Genomic DNA, 15,397 nt, shown 5'->3' with positions numbered 1-15,397 from the left:
GGAACTGCAGTTTGAAGCCTTAGCCCTTTAAATAGATTACAGCTCTTGCCACAAAAGGCACTAATAAAAGGGGCTCATACTGCACCTGATGAATAGATGCAGAGCTGGTTTCCAAGTTTCTACTGTATCATGAGCAGAATTAAATGAGTGGTCCCAAGCTGTGGCAAAAAGTTTGCTGTATGAATGAAGGTCTTTGAAAGGTCCCCCACTGAAATTAATGAGTGTTGAGAGGCTGTGTACCTTTGGGGCTCCAGAACAAAACATTTAGTTCTGTGTACTAACCATAGGCTTTGTGCTATACATACATACACACCCACACACACACTCTCACATCACAGATTTAATTGTAAGCTAAGCACTCCCAACAGGAGTGAAATTATATGCCTGAAGGAAGGTTATTCATCAAATTTATTTCTAAGATGCTGTGCCCTCAAGATACAAGCAATGTATGTTCAATCTCTCTCTCTCTCTCAATATATACTCTCTAGTATGTATTATCTCTTATCTCACCAATGCCAGTACTTGAAAGGATGATGTACTCTGCAGCACTTACTCTGTTTTGATCTATTACTTCTAATGTTGAGAGGCTCTAACACACTTTTCTTCACAGATATAATTAACCCCTTTACTGAGGTGGATGCAGTGTTGTCCATCTCCAACCTGACTGTAGATGGAAAGAAAAAGCATTGCTTCCATTTCTGTCTATTTTTTCTCCACTGTGTGTTGCCAGAAGGACTGGAACTGAAGATTCCCAGTGATGAGCCACTATGTGTATGAACATGGACATGATGAAGTTAGGAAAGGAAATGTTTCTCGACCATCATACATGACATCTGTAAATTCCTTCCAGTCAGGCACAGCTGCAAGCTATCCCCAAAACGGAGCAATGAGGAAATAAAAACCTCTTTCTCCTGTTGCACTAGCTCTCTTCCATAGAGAATTGTGAGTGCGGGTAGGTCCAGATGTTACTGTCATTGAGGTTGGAGGGGAAGTTGCAAGCGTAGCTCACAGGAAAAAAACCCCAAACTTTCTGAACACCATATAGCAGGGTCTCACATAGCCTGTTGTTCCCAAACAGATCCTTCATGCTTTGCAGTATGTCATTTAATGCTAGGCACTGAAATATTTTCTCCTTCCTCTCTCCATTTTACTTTTCAAAGAGACTCCCTTTGGGAAGGAGTGGTCCAATCAAGATAGTAACAGCTTCAAAGGTGTATGAAGGCTTTTAGACAGCCCTGGTTGCTGGAGGAGAATACGAAGGCTGAGCTACTTGCCTGCCCAGGACTCCAGCACACCGCTAGAGAGTTTGGTCGTTCAGAAAGGATTCAGACAGCCATGTGTTGAGTGGGGAGGGCTACCTAAGTACAGCCAGTATGAAACCCAACTCTGTTTTTTTATTTTTTTTAAAGCCTACTCCTTTAGAGCCTTGGCACCCAAGTCAGGCAAGGATTCATCACCCAGACCTGGTCTCCTGAACGCAAGCCCTTTCCAAAATGGACTGCAAGGCACAGCTCATTTTTAAAAGACCAGAGGAGTATGAGCTGAGTGTTCCACGTGATAACAGGCATGCACCTGAACCTTGTTCACTAACCACACTGTTGGAAGGAAGTGGCTGGAACTGCATTTTTTGGAGGTCAAATGTAGGCAAAGTATGACTGGTTTCTGCCAGATTCGGCAGAGGAAGGTCACTTCTGAGGATCCTAAATTAATTTAGGCAGATGAACACTGGTTGGCTTAGACCCACCCAAGCTGGTGGAAGGTCAGGGCATAGCAGAGACAGAATGCAAGAAATCAAGGAGTGGGGGGTTACAGATGAAAATGGAAGCATGTAAAGAATTACACAGGAGGATTTGAGGTTCGTACACTTGGATTTAGGGACCTCACTTCTGCCAGTAACCTGTTTTAGATATTTATGTCCTTTATTATCTCAGTCCAGGGCCTTTTTCTTTGGAAGTGAGAAGATTAGCAGTGTCCCAAGTGATAGCATAGTTCATTAATCTCCAGAGCACTTCATTCCAAGTTCAGCCCAAAGGTCTTTACACTGCTTTGCTTTGCATGCAGCATCTGTAATCTATCTGGGTATTTACACCACACCACTGTTTTAACTGAACATCTACATACAGGATGTCCTTTGACAACTGCTGAAATGCAACCACATCAAAGCAAGAACTGCTTACTCGCTGATGGCACAACTTCACATGTCTTCCTACACAAGAAGCTCACAAACATCTTCTGTCATGCAGTTGGCAGCCTGGCCTAGTGGACAGCTGAATGACCAAAGCATGAAACAATGGATGTGCTGGTGCCTGGTTTTGCCTCAGTTTACCCTCTGTAAAATGGGGCTAATTGCACAGTACTGTAGATGGAAAGCACAGATGATAGGTCTCTAACTAAGGTCTAGGGTAAAAACAGTATAGCAAATAACTCAGGCATATTTTAAGAAGGCTGCTGTTTCAGATATAGTGCATTTTATAGACTAAGAGTTTTTTTAAACTGGATGAAACAGAGCTCTTAATTACCATTAAACACCAGAACAGAGCTTGTCCCAGATGACACTCACAGTCAACAAGTTTCTGATCTAAAACAGACAAGGAAGCTACAGCACAGCTGAACTAGAAAAACCGTAGTAGGAAATATGTTAAAGATTATTTTCTAATGATTCTTGTTGTCATGAGCTAGCAATTTGTTACTGTTACAAAGAACTCCATTTCAGGAAAGAGGATTTTGACTGGAACGAAAAATATTGATGACTTTATGCACTGAGGGATCATTTCAGCTGTGGAGGGAACATAGCAAAAGACATAGGGACAGCAGCTTAAATGTGACGTGCTGAAATTAGCTGGGGGGTTAGCAATACGTGCTATTATAAAGGCAAAACCAAAATGCACAAAAAGTTTCTTTCTCATGATTTATGGGCCAGCTTTGTGAAAGAGTCACGTCGATAGTGCTAACACCATGAGAAAACTCCAAGTCCATCTTTCTTCCCATACAAAACCACACAGATTACCAGGTTGTGTTAGGAAGCTCCTTCCATCGCGTTACAGCAGAACAATTGTCAGAATGATGCTGTTGCTCTTCAGAAGGCACTGATAGCAGTAAATAGCCTTTGGGGAGAGGCGGTTGTGCCTCCATGTCCCAGCTGCATTTCATTTTTCATTCTTCCTTAAAGACCCCACAGACCCATCTGCCCTCAGAGGGGGGTAACCGCAAGGGTGGCATATGGCATGCCCTCCTGCTTCTCCTCCATCTTTGTACAGCTTGTCTGAGCATATCTGTTACAAACCCTTTGCTCAGTGCACGCTCTCCCACAGATTCTGCAGGGACACAGTATGGCTGGTTTAGGCAAAGTTCTGTTGGTTTTCTTCTCCTTCCTCCCCAACCAGCTCACAGTTAATCCATGACATACTACGTCCCTCAAAGGGCACCAGACTACTCAACCAGCTGAGAAGCGAGTGAAAAAATACAGACCCACTTTGACACCATATCAGCTCACTCTCCAGATAACCCAAAAGCTAGCCAAGAGGACAAGCCTGCTGTCATGCAAGCCCTGGGCAGAGCAATCCCAGATCTTGGTGAGGGTATCAGTTCCAGGAATTTTCCACCCCTTTGGTGAGAGCTTGGATGCTGGAATTTAGCTTGAAGAAGGAAACAGATAGACATGTTGGGAGAGGACAGGAGATGATAGAAAAACTTCAGTGAATAAAAGCACCATTACTTACACACACTGGGAAGCAACAGGAGATCCACAATTTAAGCATGGAGACACAGAGAATTAAGTGCTAATAATCCAGAAGGTCTTCCACCCAAAGCTATTCTGTCACTGCAACATTTGAACCTGTTTTAAGGATGATCTAAAATAAGATCAGGCACCCAGCAGCTGCATCCATACGGAGCTTTCCTTGGAGAGGGGAAACTGGAAACAAGCATAATTTTCTTTAAGCTCTACTCCAGACATAAGGCTGCAGCTAAGATATACATGTCAATATTAGCTTTAAAGTAGCCTTCTTGGATATCAATAACAGCATAGCTACAGACCCCTTCTCAGCCCTACAACCTGGGGAAGTTCACAAATTCCTAGACAAGGGTATCTGTGTTGCACTAATTTTTAATACCTGAGGTAGTTAAGTGGAAAACTGCAGGACTGCAGCAACAGCCTCCTCTCACCAGCTCTGGGCAAATCCAGTAAACCAGCCCCACAGCCCCATGACATGTATGCAAGCCAGTGCTCTAAATGAAGAGGAATAGCCTCATGTCCAGGCTGTCCCCACTGACCTCGCGGCACTTGCATTTACATTTGCATGGGCATAACCCAAATGACCATTCGACCAGCTCAGGGCCACTGAACTGCTGTTTCTCTCAGCATGAAATGTTTTTCTGGGGACATGGGGAGTGGGATGGACACCCCAATACCCTCCCCATCCCAAATACACATTGCCTTGTCCACCCAGCTACGCTGGTATGCCCTGTGCCAGGGCTTGCCTTGCCTTGCCTGACAGAGCCCCAGACCTGCCTCTGTCTGACATAGCTTACCCTGGGTGGTCTCTACAGGGCTGCAGGGTAAGGCAGAGGCAGCCTGTTCTGTTTGTATATTTACAGGGCATGAAAGCCAAACTGGGAAAGGACTTTGGTACAGTGCAGCCAAGTGACTATAAAGTACTGCTTTAAAAAGCCACAAGGTCACCTTTACTGACATTTGGATAAGGATTTTTTAGAAGTCACAGGACTTGGAGATGGGCTTGTTGTGCCTACGATCACAGGGGAGGGATTTATGTGCTGGTCAAGAAGGCTGCATTGTTTTGACTCTTTCATATTCATAAATGCTCATTTATTAGCCTCTTGGATAAAAGAGGTTGATTGGGATTTCTCTTCTGACTTACTGTAGTTCCAGGTGGCTTCCTTGACTCTGCCAGCACACCTTCATGAAATTTAACAGCCCCCTACTTACCAGTACTCTCCAGGTGCCATGTCCTTGCACAGTCTGTCTTCTCACTTGGTTAGACCTTAAGAAAACTTGGTTTCACAGCCATACTTCATTTAAGCACGATGTGAGAACTAATATATATCATCCTCTCAAATGAAGAACCAGCACACATGCACTCTGGAATCTGAAGGATTTGTACAGAGGGGCTTTGCTAATGATGTGTGTTGTGAACCTGGTGCTTGTGTATAGATATCCATGTGTGTGTGTGTGCTCAGTCTGAGAAGCAGCACAGACTCTGATTGTCTAGCCCTGCGCAGCCTGAACAAGCAAGGATGCAGCCTTGAGCAAACCTGAGAGGAATGAATCCAAGAAGGAGGACATGTTCTGAGGCCATGCACCTTCTGGAAAAAAACATTATGGGCAAGCAAGTCTACATTAAAGAAACACTTGGCTCCACCATTGGTTTGTTTTCCACAGTAGCATGACATACGGGATAGATTTTGGCCAGGTGGTAGAAAACATAGGGATCATGACAAAAATAATCCTCATCTGCAAGCATGTGGCGTAGGTGAGCATTTGAGTCTCCTTATTAAATTACAGTGTCATATAGACATTACATCCTTTAGGCAGTGTCTGTGCTTCAATACCCAGAAACCAGACATATCTGTTCAGTGACTGATGTGGACTGGAAACCTCGCTGCCCTTTCCTCATGCTAGCCCTGCAGGGAGATGCAAACATGAAGAATGCCACAAGCTTCATGCTAATGTGCTGAATATTTAACATAATTAGTCACTGGAGCCCTATGCCTTTCTCCCACTGAGGTGACCCAGAGACAGATCACAGGCTTAATAATATGGTCCCCAGCACTTGCTCCTTGATGCCACTTGACGTTGGCAGGTGTTTTGGAGCCAGGCAGGATCAGCAGGCAGAGGTAAAGACAAGGAGGACAGGCACCGCAGCCTGCAGTATTGTTGCACCATGGCTGGGGCTGACTGGCTCATTTGCAGAGCGCCTGGGAAGCGAGGGCCTGCTCCCCATGTCTGAGATCCTGATGAGTTGCCGGCATCTGACACCGAAGCCCGAGAGAACGCAGACAGGTCACTGGCTCAGTGCCATAGGGAGCTCTGCCATGCAATGGAAACCGTGGCCGTAGGAGAAGAATAGTATGTCAAGTGCAAAGCAGCAAGGATGTTTTTCAACCTAAGGACGGATGCAGGTGCATAACCCATTTGCTGCCAGAAACAGCATTATTAGCATAGAAGAAATTGCAGGAATGCATGGAAAGCATAGGGCAACCATAAGCCAGACCTGGCTGTAGTCGGTGTGTACATGCTAGAGCAAGGAGGCTGGCAGCCACACACTCCACATCCCATCGTGTGACCAGGAACGTGTATGTGACACCAAATAGCGCTAACAGGGAGGGGGGCTGGGCACAAGCCCCTGGGACCCATCCTCCTTATGTAAAGCTATTCCTGGAAAGGAGGCAGGAAAATTTCTGGGCTTATGCTGATATGGTTTATCTCCACTAAGGGACTTTATCCCGTACATAAACCAGAAAAGCCACATGTGCTAGTAGTACAGTGAAAAGGGTGACTCCAAAAAAGATACTGAATCAATGTAACATGGAGCTGAAAAATCCTTTCCCCACCATCCCCTTTCCTCTAGGAAACTTCCCCTGTCCCTAAAGCAAGGGCTGTTGCAGAAGCTTTATGGAATCACTGTGTGGGAATTACATATATCGCTACACTATGTCAGAACTGCAGCCAAGGGCATACTCAGTACCCAGAGTAGCAAAGGTGCAGACACGTGGATTTCACCACAAGCATCCCAACCACTCACCCTGCTGGCGATAGCTCCACTCTTACTGGTATCTGAACTTGCTGGTTCATCTCAGCTTGTACATCTTCACCGGGCCATCGGCACAACCAGAAAACCTACATCAGGCCCCACATCTGACCAACACAGATTTAAGGATAGTCCCTAGTACACTGACACAGCAGGGTAGGGCAGGCAGAGCGAAGGGTCAGTGCTCCCAGTGGACCCACATTTATTCCAGGTACCTAATAACCAGTAGCTAGGCACAACATATATGCAAACCCTCCCTCCTCCACCACATTGCCCTACATAAAAATATCTAGAGACGACTCCGGTCCCACTCAGACTGACAGAGGCAGCTGCTCTAGCAGAGCTTTTAATCCTAAAGCAGAGCCTGTTGTCACTGGCAGGAAATCTTATTGTGTTGGACAGGCAATCCTAGACCTTAATTAAATAGGTTGCCCTCCCTGCAAAGCCAGACAGACTAGACTGGAGTCAGATGAAGTAAGTTGCTTAAGCCAGGGACCACCTGGCTGTAACTTCATCTAGGTGACAGCATATGCTTTTGTGACCCTCTCTGAAAGGCTGAAACCCCAAGCAAGCTCCCAGAGGTAAAGTGAGGATTTGTAAAGAGCAAGAAATCAGAGATGCTCTGTTCTGGGAAGGAATTCATTCCTTCTCCTTTCAGAGACTGAAATTTTCTGGCCTTTGCCCTGACCAAAGACGCAGCAGATCACGCTGGTTCGGGATTGATTTTTAAGGGAGCTGGTGGCTCCTCCTCTGTCTCCATTACACACAGTGTAGCAGGGGGTGCTTTGAACCAGACCCTGCTAGTAGATTCTAATACTGAGCACCTCATTTTTCTTTCTCATGCTTACCCTCACACTGTCTCTGTGAGATAAGGCGCATTACTTTCTCCATACCAGAAAAGAGCAGCCGTGTCGACTCCATGCATTTCCCCTAGTCACGACCCAGCTGCTTGCTTCTGTAGCATCCCACTGCTGTGCAAAGATGTGACCCTGCCGTGAGTGCTCTCAACCCTGTGCAAATATACAGAAAGACAGCATGCTGCTCATCCACCTTGCTTTCTTCATGGAGACAGCATGAGTGCATATGCCAGAAGAGACTGCAGCACCCTACTGCTGAGGCCCTGAGCTGGATGATGGGGATGGAGGAAGAGGAGGGAATGAGGACCCCAGCGCTCACTGTGGGGTATAACTGCCCCTCCGACTAGGTCCAGCCAGAGAAACTGCACAATTCCCAAAGAGTCAGCTAGTCCACTGTGAACCCGGGTGTCAGGTCAAGACTTTGCACTCAAAACCCCTTTTCAGGCTCCGACTATTTCTGACTAACCCTTGGACAGCCTTAGGCACAATGTGGCCCTCAGCCTCTGCCCCACCTCAGTAAAATTTGGTCACTTGTACCTCACTGGGGTACCAGGATGGGTAGAGGGCAACGGGCAGCGGTAGGTGCCTTGCCGCTGTGTCTGTCCCTTAAGCTCCCCCACAGGACACGGGTATACACCTGTAAACACAGTGCGGCATGCACTGCAGAGACACCTCAGCAAAAATGCAAAAACGGTACAGAGACCAAAGCTTGGGTCGTCAGAGCATACGCTGCCGTTGCAACCTTCCTCCCGGGCTAATCAGCCCTGCTTTCCATTGCCTGGAGCGAGCAACGCGCTGTGCTGCTGCTGGGACCCGAGGCTGCTTGCACGTGCTACCTCCCCATAAGCAAAGGGCCTTCCCTCACCACGTTCCCCCCATCACAGAAGTGGCCATGGCATTAGTCAGGGAGCACTTCTCCCAGGTCCGAGGCACTGAGTCTAGGCTGCTGGTTTGTGTTGTGAAGTCCAGTAACCAGGTCATGACCCCACGGTGACATCCGAGTGCCCCGAGTCCCCTGGCTGACAGAGATGCCACGTGCCGCTGAAGTCATGGACTGACGCCGCATGATGTGGTGCAGCTGGATACGTATGCAAAACACCTTTCTGCTTTCTCCATCTCCCCCACTTCTCACTGGAGTGCCTGTAAAGCCAGGAGCAAACACACAACACTGGTGCAGGAATTTTTATTTTTCTGAGAAACACATACTTTACTTCCCAGTGCAACAGAACTTCAGATGCGTAGCAGCGGCTACCAGAAACCTACAGATTGCAGGGAGTACTGCTTTTTATAGTTTTGCTGTGAGTTTAGCAACTAATGCAAGTTTCTGAGCTGGCAGACCCTGGAGACTGACTGGCTGCATTTACCCTACAAAGCAAGGTAATACTGTGCTGGAAGTTCTCCACAGTAACCTGCTAACCTCCTGTGGGAGGAATGGGACGCTGTGCCCCTGCTTCCCATCCTGACATCCCTTTCAAACCATTTGAGTCATTCCTTCACGCTCTCATTCACCACACACCTCAACACTCCCCTTGTTCCTCCACATCCCTTCATCTCTGGCCATGCCATTCACCTCTCAGATGAGACTAGGTTTTGGGGAGGGAGAAGGAAAAAGGGGATAGGATAGGCAGAAGCTTACAGATAACCCCTTACATTATTTTTCCTAAGAAAGCAGATTATTTGTCTTGTATACATGAAGCCAGGAAACAATGGTTTATCATGGATATTGCTCTGAGTGCCTCTACGCTGCCTGGAGTGACTCTTGGCCTTTCATCAAAGCTTTCCCACACATCTTGGGTGGCCAATTGTGAGATGTCCAAAACAGTGCTGGGGAAGCTACTCTAAGATGCATGGCCAGGCCTCCATCATGGTGTTCCTCTGTGCGTATGTGCTAACCCTGGAAACCGAACTCCTTGTACTTGCTGGCCATATCATTTCGGAACAGCTCCAGGGCCTTCTTCATCGCAGCCTGGGAATCGGCCCCAAAGTCTGCAGAGTGTTTTTCAGCAATGACCTTGATAATGGCTTCAGAAATGAACTGTGAGGAAGGAAAGAGAGAGAGAAAAACTGAAGGGACACTCAAGGTTTATTTTCAGAAAAGCCAGACTAAGAAATAGGTTGCAGAGCCTGGAAATATCTTCGAGCTAATTCAGTAGCCCTTCCCACAGTCTCTGGAGAGACACTGAGGTCTAGCATGCAAGAAACCTGGGCTGGGCAGAAGAACTGGGCTCTATTCCTAGCTCTGACGCTGATCTGCTTCATGACCTTGAGTAGACCATGGCCCTTCCCACTCTTTGTCTGCCTCATCCATTAAGGCTGAAAATTCATGCCCTGTGTTTGTAGAACACTTAGTTTTGTGGGTCTTGGTCTCCAATGGATCCTCCAGGGCTTACTCTAAAATTGTATGTCCCTCGTGTCCAGCCACTGACAGTTCTTATGTAATGTAGTTTCCCAGGCATGCAGAGGCTGCTTGGACTGGTTTATTATTGTCAAGGGTTGCTCAGACTGCATGTGGTGTTTGGAATGGGAAATCTAAACTTGGATATTCACATACCATTCGCATACCATGAGCCCTTTCTGTGCCTCTTCCTGCCTGTACACAGAGACTTTGGACTTGAGGGAGAGCTCACTGAAGTCCAACTAGCCATCAGTAAATAAAAGCGCAGCTCTCACACAGCTGTCTTGCACACATTCACTACACATCAGATACCAAGATTCCCTGCCCTTTTCCATACCTCCAGATATTTGACAGGGATTTTGTGCTTGGTTGCATGGGTTTGAGCCAGGGGCTTCAACTCTGACTCATGATTACCCTTCTGCTTCAGGATTTTGCCCAGCTGGGTAAACACGGTAAGTCCATGTTTCTTCAGCTCTTCAGAGCCCTTCATCTGATCAGGAGTCTTCAGGCCTTTGAACTTTTCAAAGCGATCCAAGGTCTCGGGATGGTCCTGAAAGAGTCTGTGGACAAAAGCAGAGGGACTTGTGAGACTTGAGAGAGGTGTCATCCAGACCAGAGCTGAGGTCCAGCTGCTCCACGTATTTCAGAGTATATGACAGGCAAAGGTGTGATAACCCGCTTCTCTCCCCAAAGAAAGCTCTAAGCTAGACCCTGCTAGCAGAGGCTACTTCAGCCTGGGAACTCTGACACTTTAAATCCTTTCCAAATTACCACCATTCACAATCACTCCTTTTAGCACGTATATAAGCCAGGAAAGCATCTGACCCTATTCTGAATCTAGTTTAAGTGTTTTTCATCTTTCCTCTGGCAGGTTGTTCCACAGCCTGATGACACTCTGTGTGCAGAAGTTTCCTTTCTATTTATTTTGTACAGGCTGCTTTTTATCATTAAGAAATGATAAAAACCCTCTTGTCTTTGGAGAGCAGAAGCTCCTGACATACCTCCCTTTGAGTATTGTTTCTGCTTTAATCCCATTCTCTTACACATGTCCTAACATGATCTCCGCTCTGTTTTTCCATTCCCTCTGGCTGTGACAGAGACACTGCTCTAAACATGTCCAACTAGAGCAACAGAGCAAGTGTCCACAATTTTTTTATATAGCTCTGCTAACTCTGTGGCACCAGTTCCTGGGTTATTTCAACTGTATTACAATAGACACAGGAGCCAAGGCTGGTCATGGTACTGAGAGGTAAATTCTTGCATTCATGTGAAGGAAAAAACAAACCAAACCAAACCACCTGTCTTCATTTGCCTTACTATTGCTGAGGAGCCAACCTGTAGACCCCTGGCTCTCACCAGGACCCTCTTCCCAGCCCATCTCTGCATTGACTAAGAAAGGAGAATTCTAGAGGCTTCTCATACACACAAAAAAGGGAGCAGCCCCCAACATCAGGTACTTCACATCTGGAGCTCAGGTGTTCTTGAGCACCAGCTGGGTGGGAGACTTTACTATGCCCCCACCCTATGATTGCAGACATGGAGGAATTTGGTTCCTGCCCTTTTCTGCCACCCCCCAACTCAACCCAGCTCACTGCCAGCAGCGTAGCTCCTCCACCGGGAACCGTGGCACGTCACAGAGAGTCCTTGGGAGCAAGGGGGTAACAAGAACGCGGGGCCTTCAGGCATGCTGGTGCCACGCCATGCAGTGCTATACATAGGCACTCTGATCCCGAAATGGAAATGAAATCAAGAAGGTGGAGGAGTGTCTAAAAGACAGGCTAGTGTTGTCCCCTCTGCTTCCTCCCTGCTGCATTTCCTAGGAGACAGGATGCAGGCACCACTGGCAACCAAACCGGTAGGAAATTTCACTCTTTTCCCTGCCAGACTCCTAGAGTCGAGGTTAAAAGGGGATACTGCTTGTTGTGATTATTAGGAGCAGTCTAATAATTGGGTGTTGAGAGACATCAGCTCCCTTGCACAAGTTTATTTTCAGGTATTATACCCTCTGATGGGCATCATCCAACTAGTTGAAGCACCAGCAAAAGCAATGTCTGTCTTTACAGCCAGGGCCCTACAGCTTACATCCGTGAAGCGGCTCACCCAAGTTACCTGCAGCAGTGTCTGGAGCTCCAGCCCAGGACCTCAGCCATGAAACCAGCCTCCCTCCCACAGCACAGCGATTGCCCTCGGGAGTGTGCTGGTGCTGGGAGTACCAGGGCTTGCGTTCCATCTAGAACTGGACATTCCTCTTAAGTATGTTGCCATGAGGTCCAGACTCTCCACTGTATGATGTAAGTATAGGTTAAACTACACTAACAAATACCTCAAGTGCGTGGAAAACACAAGGTGTTCTGCAACAAAAAGATTCTGTAGATGAGTGACCAGTCTTTGCTGGCGTTTCATTTCAAAAGTCTCCAAAGGATTTCTGTACTCTACCAGGTGCAGAGCACACCACCATAAGCCTTTCCTTTTATCCTGTATCTTTCCATGACAGAGGTTGTGTCCCACCCAGAGAGATGAAAAAACCTTGCACCTTGAAATGGGATGGAGTTATTTCTAAAAATTTCCCTCCATTGTGTCTGGCTATGGCTGAATCATGTCTGCCAAAGATGATATACTCCCAAGACTCTTGAAAATTCTTCCAAGGAGTATTTTTTTGTTTCCTTTGGAAAACATCTGGTTGAATCAATATTTTCTAAACATATTCCCAGGATGTGACATCTACCTAAGAAGTCTTTAACAATGCACACTGGGACACATTTCTAAACTAAGAGCTGCTGGGCTTCCCCTGCCTCTCTCCTCCCTCAAAAACCCCTTGAAGGAACATGAAATGACCTGGGTTGGCTGGGGAGCACAAAGTCACAGGGGAGAGGGGTGTCATCTATTTATTTAATGGCACGCTCTGCCCTGCAATACCTGTAAGAAAAATGGTATTACCTTTTCAGTTGGAAACAGCTTTTACAGTCTTGTGGCACTTCCAGAGCCAAAGTAGCCACCTCACAGAGATGGACTGTGGGGAGGGCTCAGGTTCCCACTACCCTTCCAGCATGCCCGCTCTGGACCGCATGAGGGGAGAGCCATCACATTGCCACCCAGTTGCCCCCATCTCTCCCTTCCCCTCAAATGGCAGCTGAACTGGGCCGTGATAAAGAAGGTAAATAAAACAGCCCCCTGCTTTGGCTCATCTTTGAAAAAGCTTTTCAAAGCTTTTCAGTGGATTTGCCTGGTGGTGTGGGCTCCTTTCTTTAGCTGTGCTTAGGCTAGGAAACTCCCCAGGAGGATGCCATATCCCCACTGCTCTCCTCAGCGTCCGCACCCTTCCAGCACATCGGACTGCACACAGGCTGAGAGGGAGATCTGGAGAGAGTCTCCTCAAAGTCTCCATCCCTGCTGGTCTTTAAGGACAGGCTAGGATCCAACGCCTACCCAATGTTTTTTCCCACTCTGCAGCCCTGAGATCCCTTCCAGATTGCATTTTGGTGACTTGCTGCTGGCACCCAGGGGGCCAGGACCGCAAGGACAGCATGGGAGCAGGGGTTGTCTCAGAAGGAGACCTTACAAGCACTCCCACTCTGACACTGGAATCATGAAGGAGGGAAGCAGGGGGAAGGATGTGCCTCGTTTCACACCCAGACCTCAAATTCATCATCAGGAAGTAGACAAGTGTTACCACCCAGATTTCTGGCCAAAAAGCAGGATGGGCAGGGCTCTGGCAGGTGAGACTAAAGTCAGGAGAGGGAAACACTCAGGTACTTCACAGTTAATTTTACTGAAATCATAGATTCCAAGAAAATTGTCACAGAGGTGATTTTCCTCTCCTCTCCGTCCCTGCCTCCCCACATCCTTGCTGCAGAGCATCTGAAGGCCCAGGACACACAATTCTCTCCAGCGTTTCTTGCCGTGGTGCTTGGGCAATGAGGATGCGAAGCAGAGCTTTGCCAGCAGAGGCAGAGGGAGTGATAAAGTCCCACCATCTTTTGAAAGCAGCACTGGCCAGCTCCTGCACCCATAGACAGATGGAGAGACAGAAGCACAGGCACTTTACACAGTGAGTAATTTTTAACCCAGAAACCATAGCAATGGAAAAACCACCACCTATAACAAAGAAAACAGCCTGTTGAAATAAACACTGCCAAACACAAGCCCCCATACTAAATATACACCTTCCTTGGTCTCTCATCAAAAGCCCTCAGCCTTACTCTTAGGACCAAAGCTTCTTGCCTACCTCATTAAAACTGCATGCCCATGGCCGGCGAGGTCGGACTCCACCTTTCCCCAGATGGCCAGGACCTTCTGCCATTCCTGATCACTGAGCCCCATGGTTCACTGAAGGCAGGTCCCAAGTGCTCCCCACAGCCGTTTGCCTTTCCCCAAAGGGTGTCTGGAGAGCTCACCCGTGGGATTTATAGCCCCTGCTCACAGACCTACACCTGTCAATCGTCAGCTGGACCTCTCGCTCTCTTTCAGGCTTGTCTAACCTAATCAGCCTCCCTATTTTTTTCTAGGAAGCTATTTTGGGTCAGGTGCTATTGTGGGTGCCACTGATGGCATCATTTCTGCATTTCGTATTGGACTGGCACATGTCCCACTCTAGACAGAAAGGGCACTGCCGAAACACAGTGCCAGGAGCCTGCCCCAGGTTCCCAAGGACCCAGAGACAGTGTCAAGCTGTATGGCAGGAGATTCCTGAACAGCACTGTCATCTGCAAGGCCACCCCGCCTCCCTCTCCCCTGGCCTTCCAAGGGCAGGCAGGAGAAAACACCAGGACAGCCGGTAGCATCAGCTCCATTGCTCCAAACGCCTTTCCTTTCCCATGCTGATCTCACTCTCCTTTTCCCCTGGGGTAACACACACCATTTACTAATAGGGAAGAGCACAGTGTTAGAAGAGACGTGTCCTTGAGAGCTAACCATATTCAAAGTGACCCAGTCATCTCACCAGCCTCTGCAGGAGGGATGAAGGGGATAAAAGCTATACGAGAGCCAGTTCCCCCGCATCTGCCTGCTGGGATTCTTCTGCCTGCCTCTCCGGGGAACGCCCAGGATTAGCCGCTGGCTGAGCCTGGATATCAGAGCTAACAGACGTACAGCTGAGCCAGGAGGGTAATTTGTAGCAGGCCAGAGACACAAGGACACAGCAGGGCTTCACTCAACATGCACCCAGCCAGCGGTTAAGGTCTCAGGCTACCTCTGTCAAGCCAAATATCAGTATTGGGAGGAAAAGCCACTGGGCTCACAAAAAACGTGGGTATGCCCTGGGACATCTCCCAGCCCTGTCCGGACTGATAACGGCCTGGCACACCAGCGGGGTGATTAGTCCCTTCCAGGGGGTGACTGCAGTCAGACCACAGCCCGATAACAAAGCCCAGCTAGCGCTG

At 47.8% G+C, this 15,397-nt stretch overlaps 1 protein-coding gene across 1 annotated transcript; it reads right to left on the bottom strand.

Moving 5' to 3' along the window:
• Positions 1-8,791: 8,791 nt before the first annotated feature.
• On the bottom strand, positions 8,792-14,497 carry MB (myoglobin). Its single transcript, XM_030041440.1, has 3 exons — positions 14,245-14,497; positions 10,357-10,579; positions 8,792-9,659 (listed from the first exon to the last, which is right to left on the bottom strand). The coding sequence occupies exons 1-3, from the start codon at positions 14,337-14,339 to the stop codon at positions 9,513-9,515; spliced, it is 465 nt and encodes a 154-aa protein (XP_029897300.1). The 5' UTR covers positions 14,340-14,497; the 3' UTR covers positions 8,792-9,512.
• Between the last annotated feature and the right edge of the window lie 900 nt (positions 14,498-15,397).

This window comes from Aquila chrysaetos, chromosome 17 (genome assembly GCF_900496995.4).
Source record: "Aquila chrysaetos chrysaetos chromosome 17, bAquChr1.4, whole genome shotgun sequence".
In the NCBI taxonomy this organism is placed as follows: domain Eukaryota; kingdom Metazoa; phylum Chordata; class Aves; order Accipitriformes; family Accipitridae; genus Aquila; species Aquila chrysaetos.
This window is presented reverse-complemented; position numbering and strand designations above follow the sequence as displayed.